The sequence below is a fragment of the Hibiscus syriacus genome, unplaced genomic scaffold (genome assembly GCF_006381635.1).
Source record: "Hibiscus syriacus cultivar Baekdansim isolate YM2019G1 unplaced genomic scaffold, ASM638163v2 tig00110482_pilon, whole genome shotgun sequence".
Taxonomy (NCBI): domain Eukaryota; kingdom Viridiplantae; phylum Streptophyta; class Magnoliopsida; order Malvales; family Malvaceae; genus Hibiscus; species Hibiscus syriacus.
In genome coordinates this window covers 59,740-72,994 of record NW_024062758.1, presented here as the reverse complement: position 1 = coordinate 72,994, position 13,255 = coordinate 59,740, and the positions used below count along the sequence as shown (strand labels likewise).

General features: G+C 34.0%; 3 protein-coding genes across 4 annotated transcripts in view; 2 read left to right on the top strand and 1 right to left on the bottom strand.

Moving 5' to 3' along the window:
• Positions 1–32: 32 nt before the first annotated feature.
• Positions 33–3,691, top strand: LOC120128831 (novel plant SNARE 11-like). 2 transcript variants are annotated; one of them, XM_039146456.1, is made up of 10 exons: positions 33–448; positions 632–724; positions 1,054–1,147; positions 1,249–1,286; positions 1,730–1,812; positions 2,349–2,428; positions 2,691–2,747; positions 2,878–2,970; positions 3,062–3,136; positions 3,345–3,691. In XM_039146456.1, the coding sequence occupies exons 1-10, from the start codon at positions 375–377 to the stop codon at positions 3,432–3,434; spliced, it is 777 nt and encodes a 258-aa protein (XP_039002387.1). In that variant the 5' UTR covers positions 33–374; the 3' UTR covers positions 3,435–3,691. The 2 variants fall into 2 exon arrangements, with proteins under 2 accessions (XP_039002387.1, XP_039002386.1); XM_039146455.1 differs by having other exon boundaries at positions 1,721–1,812.
• A 4,458-nt stretch (positions 3,692–8,149) lies between these two features.
• Positions 8,150–10,206, top strand: LOC120128828 (probable serine/threonine-protein kinase PBL19). The gene is made up of 4 exons (XM_039146452.1): positions 8,150–8,614; positions 8,708–8,965; positions 9,121–9,243; positions 9,480–10,206. The coding sequence occupies exons 1-4, from the start codon at positions 8,267–8,269 to the stop codon at positions 9,906–9,908; spliced, it is 1,158 nt and encodes a 385-aa protein (XP_039002383.1). The 5' UTR covers positions 8,150–8,266; the 3' UTR covers positions 9,909–10,206.
• Positions 10,207–10,915: 709 nt separating this feature from the next.
• Positions 10,916–13,255, bottom strand: part of LOC120128825 — a 58,181-nt gene continuing 55,841 nt past the window's right edge. The window contains 6 exon segments of the mRNA XM_039146449.1: positions 10,916–11,437; positions 11,587–11,695; positions 12,069–12,121; positions 12,211–12,426; positions 12,501–12,782; positions 12,866–13,024. Of these exon segments, the coding sequence (XP_039002380.1) occupies positions 11,102–11,437; positions 11,587–11,695; positions 12,069–12,121; positions 12,211–12,426; positions 12,501–12,782; positions 12,866–13,024 (1,155 nt within the window). The 3' untranslated portion in view covers positions 10,916–11,101.

Sequence of the window (13,255 nt, the reverse complement as noted above, 5' to 3'; positions counted from 1 at the left end):
AAGCCTTCACATAGCACAAAACCAATGTTGTAAATCTCGTAATTCTTTTCTCGCCTTTCGAATTTTTGTTCCTTTTTGAAATCTCGATGCTGTTTGGCTCTTTGATCTGGATTTAAAAGTTCGTCTCAAGTTTTCTCTTCCACTGGCGCCGCATTCAACGCGTTTCGAGTTTTACTTACCGTAAACCCAGCGGATCGGGTCAGATCTTGGATTTGTATCTGCTGTTTTGGCGAGCGTGTCTTGCATCGACATTCCTTGTAATAAATAGCTGGACGAATTTAAAGTTTCCTTTATTCCGTGAATGCATTTAATGCGTTAAGATTGAATCAAAATTTGAGAGAGAGAAGTTAGCCGGTTACCTCTCTGGTTGAAAGATGGATTTAGCTGCGGTCAGCGAAGAGCTAGCGGAGATCGAAGGACAAATCGCCGACATTTTTCGAGCTTTATCGTAAGAATTTAATTCTTATTTTTCTTTCGTTGACTCTGCAATGTTGATTCCGATCAGATTGTTATGATGTAAACTTTTGTTTTCTTTTGTAAATCTCTATTTGAAGTAGCTTGAGCTTTGGCATTGTTGATTCCATATCGATTACGATTTTTTTTTGTAAATTGCTGTTGTATTTTTATTCAGAAATGGATTCCAGAAACTGGAGAAGATTAAGGATGTTAATAGGCAGAGTAGGCAATTGGAAGAGCTTACCGACAAGATGCGAGAGTGTAAGAGGTATTTCAGACTGCTTTGTGTTTTCCTGAATTATTACTAGGTGAAGAAGTAAAGCAGTGACGAGGCTCGCATTATGTTTATGAAAGGCTCTCTTACTTTAGTTTGAATAAATCTCAAAGATAAAGCTTTGGTTTATTCACTTTTTTTTTTAAAAAAAAGGAAAGAACAAAAAAACTGAACTAGAAACCCCATCTGTTATTGTGTTGTTTCTTAACTAAGAATTTAAGGTTGTAAGAAATTGGTCTACCATACTGTTGACTGTTGTGTGGTTATTTAAAACTGTTTTTCCATCAGTTAGAATCAAAATAGTTTCCACTTGTTCTTTTCAGGCTCATCAAAGAATTCGATACGGAACTTAAGGAAACAGAGAGTAGAAATGATGCAAACACCCGCAAAATGCTGAACGAAAAGAAGCAGTCAATGGTGCTTTAGAACTTTCATTTTATTTTCTTTTTTACTTTTTTTAAGTTAGATACACTAACTTATGTTCAAAGTTTTCTCGACCTTACGGGATTCTCTCGCAGATCAAGGAGTTGAATTCATACGTAGCCCTTAAGAAGCAGTAAGTAGTAGAACTTATCCATTTTGTTTCTTGTGAAATGAAGAGATAACTTTATTCATGAATCATGCTCTTACTAGTTGTATAAATCATTCATATTGAATATTGATCGAGTTTATCCCTTTTCTCTGGATCACAGGCTCCTTTCCCTATTTCCAAATTTTCTCTTCTTTCTGTTTTAAACTTTTCTTTTGATCAATTTTGTGATCTTGTGCTAGTAAACTAAAGTTGTTATTCTTTTGGTGATCCTTTTGATCTCGTGCTACTAAATTAAAGTTGTTATTGGTTGAAAACTGGTAAATTGTAAAGGAAATTACTATAGATATTATTCAATAATAAATTCATTGCTATCGTAAGTGCTACTTTTTGTTAAATGTTTTGTTCTTTTATTGATGTGTAATTTGGCTTGGTCTGACATTGTTTTTCTTATGTTACAGACACCAAAGCAATCTTGAGAACAACAAACGAGTCGATCTCTTTGATGGGCCTAGTGAAGGCTTTGGGGAAGAAAATGTCTTGCTAGCTTCATGTAAGTATATCAGTTTCCTATGATACCTGATGTGGAAGTTCAAGTTGAAAATTAAAATGTGTGTATAATAGTTACATAGGTAGACATTGCTCTTCACCAATCAGTGTTTCTTTCTGAAATTGACAATACACACAGATGCATCAATTCACGCCAAACATTGTTTGCCTCTTTTATTTTCCCTTTTACTTCTGCGCATGCCATAACAATTCAGTCTCTCGTTTATTTTAGAGTGATTGTCTAATGGTAGTGGCTGTAAGATGTGCCAGTAATTCTCAGCATAAACTTTGCTATGAAGAACTATTCGAGCGTTGATCAGAGCTATATCTAATGGCTAATATATTCTGTTGGTATGGCAGCATGAATTTCCAGAAATAATCTTACTATGAAGCTTTGTTCTACTGTTCTGCCTGATCCAATTCTGACTCCTTTACATTGATTCTTGGGATGTTGTTGGAATGTACTGGAAATGGTTTGTAGGTATCTTATTTTCCTTCAATTTTGAACTTCTTCTGAGACAACCTGTGTATGTTCTGCAGCTATGACAAATCAACAGCTAATGGATAGAGGAAACCAGATGATGGATGAGACTGATCAATCCATTGACAGGGCTAAGAAGGTTGGTATCAAAACTTTTTCTGCATCTGATTATATGACACCCGTGCATTTTCTATATAGAGAAATAATTTTGTTTTATATTCAGATCCTTAGATCTTGAAATTTCCTTCTATATTCTTTCTATATTAAACTTAAAATCAACAAAATGCAAGAAGTCTTGGGATGTCCAACGTTTTGTATTAATTCCCCCGTCATTAACACATCCAGATTGATGGGCTATTGAGAATGAATGACTAATTTTGCCTGAACCTTTTTAATATTAGGTTGTTCAAGATACTGTTGATGTTGGAACAGAAACTGCTGCAGCTCTCAAGGCTCAGGTACACAACTTGAAAGCATTAAGAATTATCAACATCATGGTCATCAAGTGTTTTACACTTAGATTGTATTAATCTTTTGAGATTATACAGCGATATTCAAACTAAGGCATGTTATTTCTATCATATCTAGACTGAACAAATGAGCAGGATCGTTAATGAGCTGGATTCTATCCACTTCTCAATCCAGAAAGCATCTAAACTGGTCAAAGAAATTGGCAGGCAGGTCAGTCTCTGAAACATACACTTCCTCTCACTCATATGATCCATATCACGTTAAATTGTATTTACTAATTTTATTATCCATTTGTGAATAGGTTGCTACTGATAAATGCATTATGGCATTGTTGTTTCTTATTGTCATTGGAGTTATAGCCATCATAATCGTGAAGGTAGGATTGTTTTCCTCAACCTCGCTCCAACATTTTGACCACTGAACTAATATTGTATTGTGGATCGTGTATAACTGGATGAATATTAAAATCATTTTCTCTAGATTCCAAGTGAAATTCCAGATTGAAAGCTGCCTAGGTTAATTTATCGTTTCTTGTTGCACACAGTAGCTATACCTATGCTCAATTGCTGGGTTTTCTTTTTCAGATTGTGAATCCAAACAACAAGGACATCCGTGATATCCCGGGATTAGCACCACCTGCAATGAACCGACGGCTACTTTGGACTCCGAATTGAAGAGTTAGAATGGACCACCTGATGACATGTCAGGACTATTTGTAATGTAGAATCATTGCTACCTATACTCTCCGGGAGAAGGGTATGGTTGTGCTGTTTTGATTTTTGTTTATAATAGTTCTGGTGTATCCACTAAGAGTTTGGCTGAACTTCCCATGCGCTAACCTCGCAGTAGTCATTGTTATATTATATCATTGAATAGCATTAGCATGATGAGATCTGTACGACACCGTTTTTTTCTTACTCTAATACATTGTTCTGATTTTCATAATGTTTTATTACTACTACTACTACTGTAACTGTACCCAAGACTATATTCTAATCAGTATGCTCAAATCTTTATTTTTATTTTCTATATTGGAAGATTTTTATTCTAATATTCATATATTAACATCTGCATACATCTCAGTTTTTCTTTTTAAATAATGGTCAGAGTAAAAGATTTTGAGTTTTATGTCATTTCTCGTCAAACGATTTTTGAGGAAATAAGAGTCTAAGATGGTTCACATTCAAATCTTCAAAATTGAATTTACTCTCTGACATAATCATAAGTGAAAAAGAATGAATAAAATTGAAATTTCGTTGGTCTTTAAAATTGGTGTATGAATAAGCAGTATATGGAATTATAATTCTCTCGTCCATAAATCACAGTTTTAATTTCATTCGCATAGAAAAGTATTCATATCGTTAAGAATGTGTCACATCAATTTATACAAATCTAACAAAATAGATGTATTTTCTTTTTAATCAACAGCATAAAAGTTGCACAAACACCAAATTGGAGCACAGAGACAATATATCTCACACATAATTAGTAACGTGAAACGCGTTATTTAAGTGGAAAATATTCTTTAAATTGTAAAAGTTTCATGTAAGGCCAAAAGAAGATTGACTCATAGTAACGAGTTGGTTCAAGTGGTAAGTAATATTTTTATTCGAGTTTTCGTGTATATAAAAAATTTATGTTGAGAGATTCACTCACCAAAATAAGGTGTGATCGATCTCAATTCGTTAAGGCGAAACCTTGAAATTAGAGAACAACCAAAAACAAAGAAGACCGGATTATATTAAATTGGATTCATTTTTAAATACTTTTATTTATGGCTTTTTGTCATTAAAAATTATTGAATTTGAGTTTTAGTTGGCTCATATTGGTTTGGTTATTCCAACAAAGGTGAGGAAAACGAATTGCATTATCAAAGAATTCAAGAGGTGGGTACCGAGCTTAAATTTGTTCGGCGGCAGAAGTTGGGTAATTATGGCTATTTGACCAATTTACTTTGGCAATGTGCGAGGGCAAAATTAAATCCTAAAGCAAGATGGGAAGGGGTAGGACCTAAAATGAGACAAGAGAGATCGTAAATTATTCGATATTGATACGGGCAAAGTTTGATAAATACTCAATTCGAATGGACTTGATTTGAGCTCAATTTCGACTCGAGTTCTTAACGAGCCAAACAAACTACTTAATACTCGACTCGAAAGCTTGCGAGCAGCTCGAAAATATAATATATCAAGATTTTTTAAGAAAAATAAATTATATTAACATTTAAGTGTTGATTTGTTTAAAAGAAACGTAGAATAAAATTTTCATGTATTTAAGGTTTAGGTTGGAGTTCTAGTTTGAGGTTTCAATAGAGTTAAGTTTCAGATTTTTTTTATTTCGAGCTTTAGTTCATAATTTCGAGTTCCAGTCAAGTTTAAAAATTTTAAATTCGGTGAATTTTGAAACGAATCAAGCTTTATTTTAGAATTTTCGAATCAAGTTAAGTTCAACAATACTCGAGCTCAACTCAACTCGTTTACTGCCCTAAGAAGGGTGAAATGCCAGCAGAGAGAAGCGTTAAAGTAATAATATGAATGAAAAAGCATAATTCAATATGATGGTTAAATTTTGATTGAGATGAGATGATTTGAAGACTACTAAGTAGAGGGGAAAATTGTAATTTAAGGGGGAGAATTAGTAGTGCCTATTAAGACTTTTAATTAGATTAGAATAATCAATTTTAAATTTAGGCTTTATCTTTTTGAGATCGGGTAATTTCTTTCCTCTTAGATATTTAAATAAGGTATAATGTTAAAATTAATCTCTAATATTTATCAAAATGATCATTTTGATAAATGTTATTTTTTAAAAAATTTGGTATTTAACGTTATATTGCGAGATAAAAGACCCTTCTATATATAAAAATCGTAGTTAACGTACGATTAACGTCATAAAACATGAGTTTTTAAAATAAATTATAAAGTTTTTTTATGAGAGAAAATAAACAATTTTTAAAATTAACTATACACTTCATTTTTTGTTTAAATATGTGTACTCTCACCTATTTGTTATAATTCAAAAATATTGAAGTGACAAAAACAATCTCTTCAAATAATTATTACAGGTGAAAGTTGAAGTTGAATAGAAATTCTGCTCTTAGCAATTTCCAGTTGCCTTCACTGTTGAAACGACAACAACGTAAACCATTTTGACTATCCATTTCTCCACCGTTTGTGTATGAATTTTGGAATTCTCAAGAAGGTATCAACTTGACGATCCACTCCACTCATTTTTAAACACAAAAAACCAAATTTGAATATTGCAAATTGTTAAATGAACAAAGATTTCATTTAGGTTGTAATATTTTAGGGGTAACTGAAAATATTATCGGTCTTACATACTGATTATGGGTAATATTTGTAAGTTACGACTTAAAATGTTAATCCAAACAATCTAAAATGTCAAATGTGGTTTAATACTTATTTCACGATAAATATCAATATCTGTAACTAAATATCGATACTTATGAGCATCTAAAATTGAGGTTAGCATTTTAGGTTGTAATTGGAAAAGTTATCATTTTCACATGCTTGGTTAAGATTAACGTAATATTTTAGTTTGCAACCTAAAATGTTATATATTTTGGTAACATTCCAATCGCAACCTAAAATGTAAAACACGATTCACGACAAATATCAATATCTGTAACTAAATATCGACACTCTCAAAGATATAAAATTGAGATTAACATTTTAGTTAATTTTTAAAATATGATATTTTATGATAAAGTTTTCAATTACATTAATTTATTCTAGAATAATTAAGTAAGATAATTTTGAATAACGAAACTTATAAGAAGAATAGTCCATTCAATTTATTTCATATTTATCAAAATAAATTAGCTTAGTACGAATATTTCAGTGCGAATAAAATATTTTCAACTTCTTTGTCCAGATGTTAAAGTTTTGTTACTTAAACAAGTTGGAGTATGAAATTTTTTATAACCTCATACCCTAAAATGTTAAGTGGATGTCTTGAGTATCGAAACTCATTTGATGAGTATCAGAACTTGTGTTAATATAACCGAGTTTGAGTGAAATCATGCTGTAATGAAATATTCCATCACATGAGAAATAAAAACCATGAGTTTTTTTTTGTGTTTAAACGTTGCAAATCGATTGTATTTCACGCTAAGTATCAATATTTTTATTTGAGTATCGAAACTTATCGGAAAATAATCCGACATTTACGATTAAGGTAATGTTTTAGGTTGTAATCTAAATTATTATCCAATCCAAACCTAGAATGTTATACATTTTTCTAACATTTTAGGTTGCAGCTGAAAAAAATATTCTTTTTAATATTTTGTTATGATTTAGGATAATGTTTAAAGTTTGACTTAAAATGATTATATATTTTGGTAACATTTCTGATTACAATCTAAAATGTTGCATGAATTTCGAAATTGAGTCAAACTTAAAATCGAGGTTAATATTTTAGGTTTTAATCGGAAAAATTATCTCATTTACATACTTTGTTATTATTAACTTAATATTTTAGATTATAAACTAAAATATTACCTATTCCAACCTAAAATGTTATATACTCTAGTAATATTTTTTATTATAATTTAAAATATTAAATACAGTTTAATATTTATTTCAGATAAGTATCCATGTTTATAACTAAATATATATATACTTATCAATACTTAATATTTCTTGGTTTCACAATTTTTTATTTTACATGCAACGATAACTATTGATTTTTTCCCCTCAAATAATTGATCTAACGGCAAAAAGCAAAAATACATCCACTATTTTAGGAGCAGAATTAGGAATTTATTATAGTGGAGGTTAAAATATTTTTTATTTTTTATAAATAGAAATTCTTTTAATTGAAGGATATTTAAAAAAATATTTATTTTATATTAATTAATAATTAAAAATATAATCGGTGGGGGCCAAAGCTCCATTGCCCCTCCTTGGATCCGCCCTGCACCGTTGTTAAGCTGAAATTTTTTTAGACTCTTCCCCAACAAATGTGAATGTAGAAAAAACTATACCCCATTCTTCACGAATTTTATAATATTGCTGATGACTTGTGCTTTTAAAAGTCCTCCCTTTAAAAATCAAAATGAGCCTTGCCAACGAAGGGATATAACTTTATAGAATAGATTTGTATAAAAGCGTGTGTATTTGCTGTCAGTTTGGTCAAACTGGGTCTCTCCTTTCTTCTCCCGTCCTTTTCATGGTCTTGACTTCAATGACTGAATGCATCATTCACCCTTGTTTTCTTTCTATACTCTAACCTAGGTGTCGTGCGGCAGTGATTTTCCAAACCTTAATCACCCTCTCTTGTCTGGGTTTTGCTTCTTAGCTGGCTTTCGATTTTGTTTCACACACCTATTCTTTTTCTTCTTCTTCATTTTTCCATTGCTTTGAAACTGGGCTTTTCTGGGTATTTTTCTTTCCCTTGTTCCTTATCCGGGTCTAATCTTCTCCTTTTGAAGCAACGATTTTGAGGATATAACCTGAAGAGATTTTGTTTTGCCAAGTTAGAGAAAATGAAGTGTTTTTCTATGTTCAGCAAGGACAAATCAAAGAGCAAACGAAGGGAATCAAGATCTGCTCCTGAATTGAGGAACCAAAGTAAGCCAGATAATCCACTGAGTCGGACAACAAGATCAACTCCTTCTCCTAGGAGCATACCGGAATTGTATAAAGAGAAAGAGCATAATTTGAGGGTCTTCTCTTTAGAGGAGTTGAAGGATGCAACAAACGGGTTCAACAGGATGTTAAAGATCGGCGAGGGAGGTTTTGGGAGTGTTTATAAGGGATCAATTAGGCCTCTCAATGGTCGAGGCGACCCTACTGTTGTAGCCATAAAGAGGCTCAACACGCTCGGTTTACAGGTACTTGCTTCAAGGTTGAAACTTGTTTGTTCTTCCTTTCGCATTTGTGGGATCAGATTCTGTTTCTTCATGGTATTGTGGTTAACCTTGTAGGGTCATAAAGAATGGCTTGCGGAGATTCAATTCCTGGGTGTGGTTAGTCATCCGAACCTTGTAAAACTTTTAGGGTACTGTTCGGTAGACGGTGAAAGAGGGATCCAAAGGCTGCTGGTGTATGAATTCATGCCTAATCGCAGCTTGGAAGATCATCTTTTTAACACTACATCCACGTTACCTTGGAGAACAAGACTAGAGATTATGCTTGGTGCTGCTGAAGGACTTGCTTATCTACACGATGGTTTGGAAGTTAAGGTACAATCTTATATGAAACATGCTAAATTATCACCCGGGATCGTCCTCTGCTTCAGCATCTCTAACAACTGATGCACTAAATTACCTACTTGTTATTGTACTGCAGATGATCTTGTTCAATCTTTATAATGGGCTGCTACTGTTTATTTGTATAGGTGATATATCGAGATTTCAAATCCTCGAATGTGCTCTTGGACGAAAACTTTAGGCCGAAGCTCTCGGACTTTGGTCTTGCAAGGGAAGGGCCATCAGGGGATCGTACTCATGTATCCACTGCGGTAAGTAGATATCGGAGTACACTATTTCTTGTCTCAATTTGTTGTGTGCAACGAATCTAACGAATCTGCATTGCATCCTTGTTTGTTGTTAGTTTACCCTCCACTATCTGCTGACCTTTTTTGTTGACTCTCATGACTCACAATTGCCTCTTAAATAGTTTTGAGAATCATGATGCATTTCATAACATTTGTTGAACTAAGGTAGTTGACTCGTGTTTCGTTTCATTTCGGTAAAGGTGGTCGGAACTTACGGCTATGCTGCCCCAGAATATGTTGAAACCGGTCATCTCACAATCCAAAGTGATATATGGACATTCGGAGTGGTACTTTTCGAGATCCTCACGGGGAGGCGAGCCATCGAAAGAAACCGCCCAACATCCGAGCAGAAGCTTCTAGACTGGGTTAAACAGTTCCCACCCGATAGTAGACGATTCACCATGATAATCGATCCTCGACTTAGAGGCAACTATTCACTCGGTGCAGCTCAAAAAGTGGGAAAGTTGGCCAACAGCTGCCTAAACAAAAATGCCAAAGAAAGACCAACGATGAGTCAAGTGGTAGAGAGCTTGAAGCAAGTAATAAAAGAATCAGATGAGGCAAGTTCTTCGGCCGACAAGTCCGCCGGTACATCTTCCACTAGAAAGGGTGACAGGCAAAAGGTTTGAAGTTCGAACTATGAATGAATTTCTGGATGTCCCATGCTTCCGCCGAGCTGTGCAGCTTAAGGTTTCTCATACAGAGATATGTTTAAAGACAAGGGATGCCCTGAAGACTTGGTCTTTGCATTCCTTTTTTCCCCCTTTTTTTCTTTTCCTTTACTTCCATAATACGATTCATGGATAGAACATATAAGAGATAGTACCTAAAATGGCGAGAATTTTAGAATCTAGGATTAGTGCTTTGTAAATTAAAACTATAAGCCCTTACGAATTGAATAGATATGTGAATGCCATTGTCAATGAATCTACAGAAGTATAAATATATTATTTTTATTGCCAGGCACAAATTATCGAATTATACATCATAAATTGATTTAAAAATTATTTATTATATTAATAAAAAAAACTTTAGATTCAAAATATTGTGTAAAATTTCCTTAATTTAATTATTTTATTTACAATTACATGTGAATTATTTAAAGTATAAATAGTATAACTTATATTATTTTATAATAAATTTTTATTAATTAATTAGATTTATTTCTAACTAAACAAAGTAAAATTGATTGCAGCTAAAATTTTACATTAAATTAATCATATACTACTATTTTCTCGGTTCACGGACTCACTTCAGTAGGAAATATTAGGTAAAAAGGGCTTTGAACTTTGAAAGAGAAATTAAAAATTATTTTTTAAATTATTTTTCACGGACTCCCCCAATTAAAAAATAAAATCAATACAATTTTTTAAACATTTTTTTTGTTGACCGTTAAAATGTTAACGTGACAATTTACGATATTAATACGAAAGTTGACTAATTTTTTCTGTTGACGCTAAAATATTCACGTGATATTAATATGATTAGGAGAAACATATTAAACAGTCTTAAACCGCTAATGGAGAAAGTCAGGGTCAGTTTTACCCGACTTGTTCAACTCTCTGGATAGGTATTTTGGGGGCAAATATATGAAATATTGGCTTATTCTTGGGAAGAATTTGTTTCCAAGTAGGAGTAAAATAAAATTACTTCTTCCATCTCACTCCGTGCATAAGAAAGAGCAGTAGGGTTGATAATCAAAGAATTGACCATTCAAACATATCTATCGGATTCTAATATTCTCAGAGGCCTGGAAAAACAATTGTATGAATCATGGCACATCTCCTGTTGGTTTTTGGCTCGACATCATCACCTTCTGTCTTTACTCGGATTGCAAAGGCTGGAAATCATCACGAACCCTGGTGGGCTTCCACCCGGATTCTTCTTTAGTTTCTCTTAGAGCAACAAAATGAAGAGCGTCACTTTGGACTTGATACACATGACAACCCCACGGGTATGATTCCGGTGCGAACCAAACTTTTTGCTCCTCAAATGTTGTTTCCTCCCCAAGTGTTTCTGCCACACAATGTACCAAATCAGCTTCAGGCTCGGCGAAATCTGCCACAACAACACACCCAGGAGAGATGAACCCCGCAGGAGCCCGTGGATACCAGATCGAGACCGGAGTCGTGTAATCATCTAGACAGTTCCTCCATACCTGCAGAGACTCAATATGAACTCCATTTTCCAAATGGTACACTGGCTAGCAATCTTAAGTCAAATTAGGATATTTATTTACTCTTTCAAGCCGTAATAGACAAAATGGGTATAGAGATAAAATTTCACAACGCCTTTGCTCTGTCTTACCAGGTCATAACCTACAGGAAGCGCAAATAGATTGTCAATTTTCCGGTAAACAGCAGCAACGTTAGGAGGATGGCTCCCGACACGAGCTATGTCACCAATGAACACATACCTGAAGGGAAGATCATGATCCAATTCCAAACTTAATGCAAAAGTAAAAAGGAGGAAAAAAACACATGGCAACTTAAGGTGATGATTAGGATAAAAAGTGAGATCAAAGAAACAAAGCCATGATGCAACAACAAAATTAATGCCAAAATAAGCAATTACGACTTAAGGTGATGATAAGGATAAAAGGTTTGAGAATCAAAAGTATTCCATATTTCATAAAATATATTAATTCGTACACTGTTATTGAGTGAGCTTGTTACAACTCTCTGAAAGCTAAATCTTCAATAATGATGACCTGCTTTTAGCTTTTAAGTTATAATGTGGTTAGAATCTAAGACAAGTCAAAAAGAGTTATCAAAGAACTTTGTAATTACCCTTCCGGACAAATGGGCCTCCAAATGCTACATACTCCACCATCATCGGCGACCTAGTAGACAAAATAAACTATCTATGTTAAGATTGTGGAATGAAGTAATCTACGGTAAAACAAGAAGAGAATGGCAAGGAATACATCACCTGTTTTCTACATAATGCACATCGGCCGTTCACTTCTCTCTCGCTGCTCCAGATCTTCAGAAAGTTTACACTGTGTTCAATAAATTTTGTTCCATCAGATGCAGAAATTGATGCAGAAAGCTCTCCTGATTTAATGATGGATTTCTTCAGGGCATGTGGTGCTTTCTTATCAGTCTCACTCCAAGATAAATGCAGATGCCTCTGGCTTGAAGGAACCTGCACAAGTAAAATCTTGTTAGTGTTGTTTACATGACATCTTTAAAGCGTACAGATTTATACGAAGTACCAACCTTTGGCACAATGCTGTTCGGGTCAGATTGATGTGCTCTCCACATCTTACGCACTACCGAGCAGATCTTAACAGCTTGCGGTTCTGTTCCCTCAACTTCTTCAACACTGCATTTTATGACTCTAACAAAAGCTTCTGATCTCCTAAAATTCTTAAGATGGAGGAGTAAGCAAGAAGGTATATGACTGCCCGCTTTCGCCAACTCCAGCGACATGAGTTCTTCCCATGGAACGTCCCATATGATCTTGCAAGGTTTTTTGTCCATCTTGTCGAGAGATGAACACTGCGGACAACAAGAAAAAAACAGCATAAGAAAATTAGCTGAAAATTTACTTACGAGTCCTAGCCCAAGTCCTCTTGTCTCACCTGCAATAGCATAACTCGTTTATTGGTCACTAGAAGTATCTTTTGGTATGGTACAATAAAATGCTCTTCGTAATAATCAGAGCAAGCAAATTTAGAGGGCTCTTTAAATATCTCAGTACACCCAAAACGTCGACTTGCTTCTGCCAGATAGAGCACCATCTGGAACAAAACCAAGAAAACAGTCAAGTATCAAATTTTCCATTGTTACTCTCAATGCATGAGACCTATTTGCTTTTGTTGGTAGGGTAATATTTGGCTTACATGTGACGGGAGTGGTGTTATCATATCATTTAAAAAATATATATATAGTGACTCAGTTGGGTATTTCCATATAATACCAATTGGTTTTGCTTTGGAAGCTTACTAGTTGAGACAAATTAAGGTTTAGGC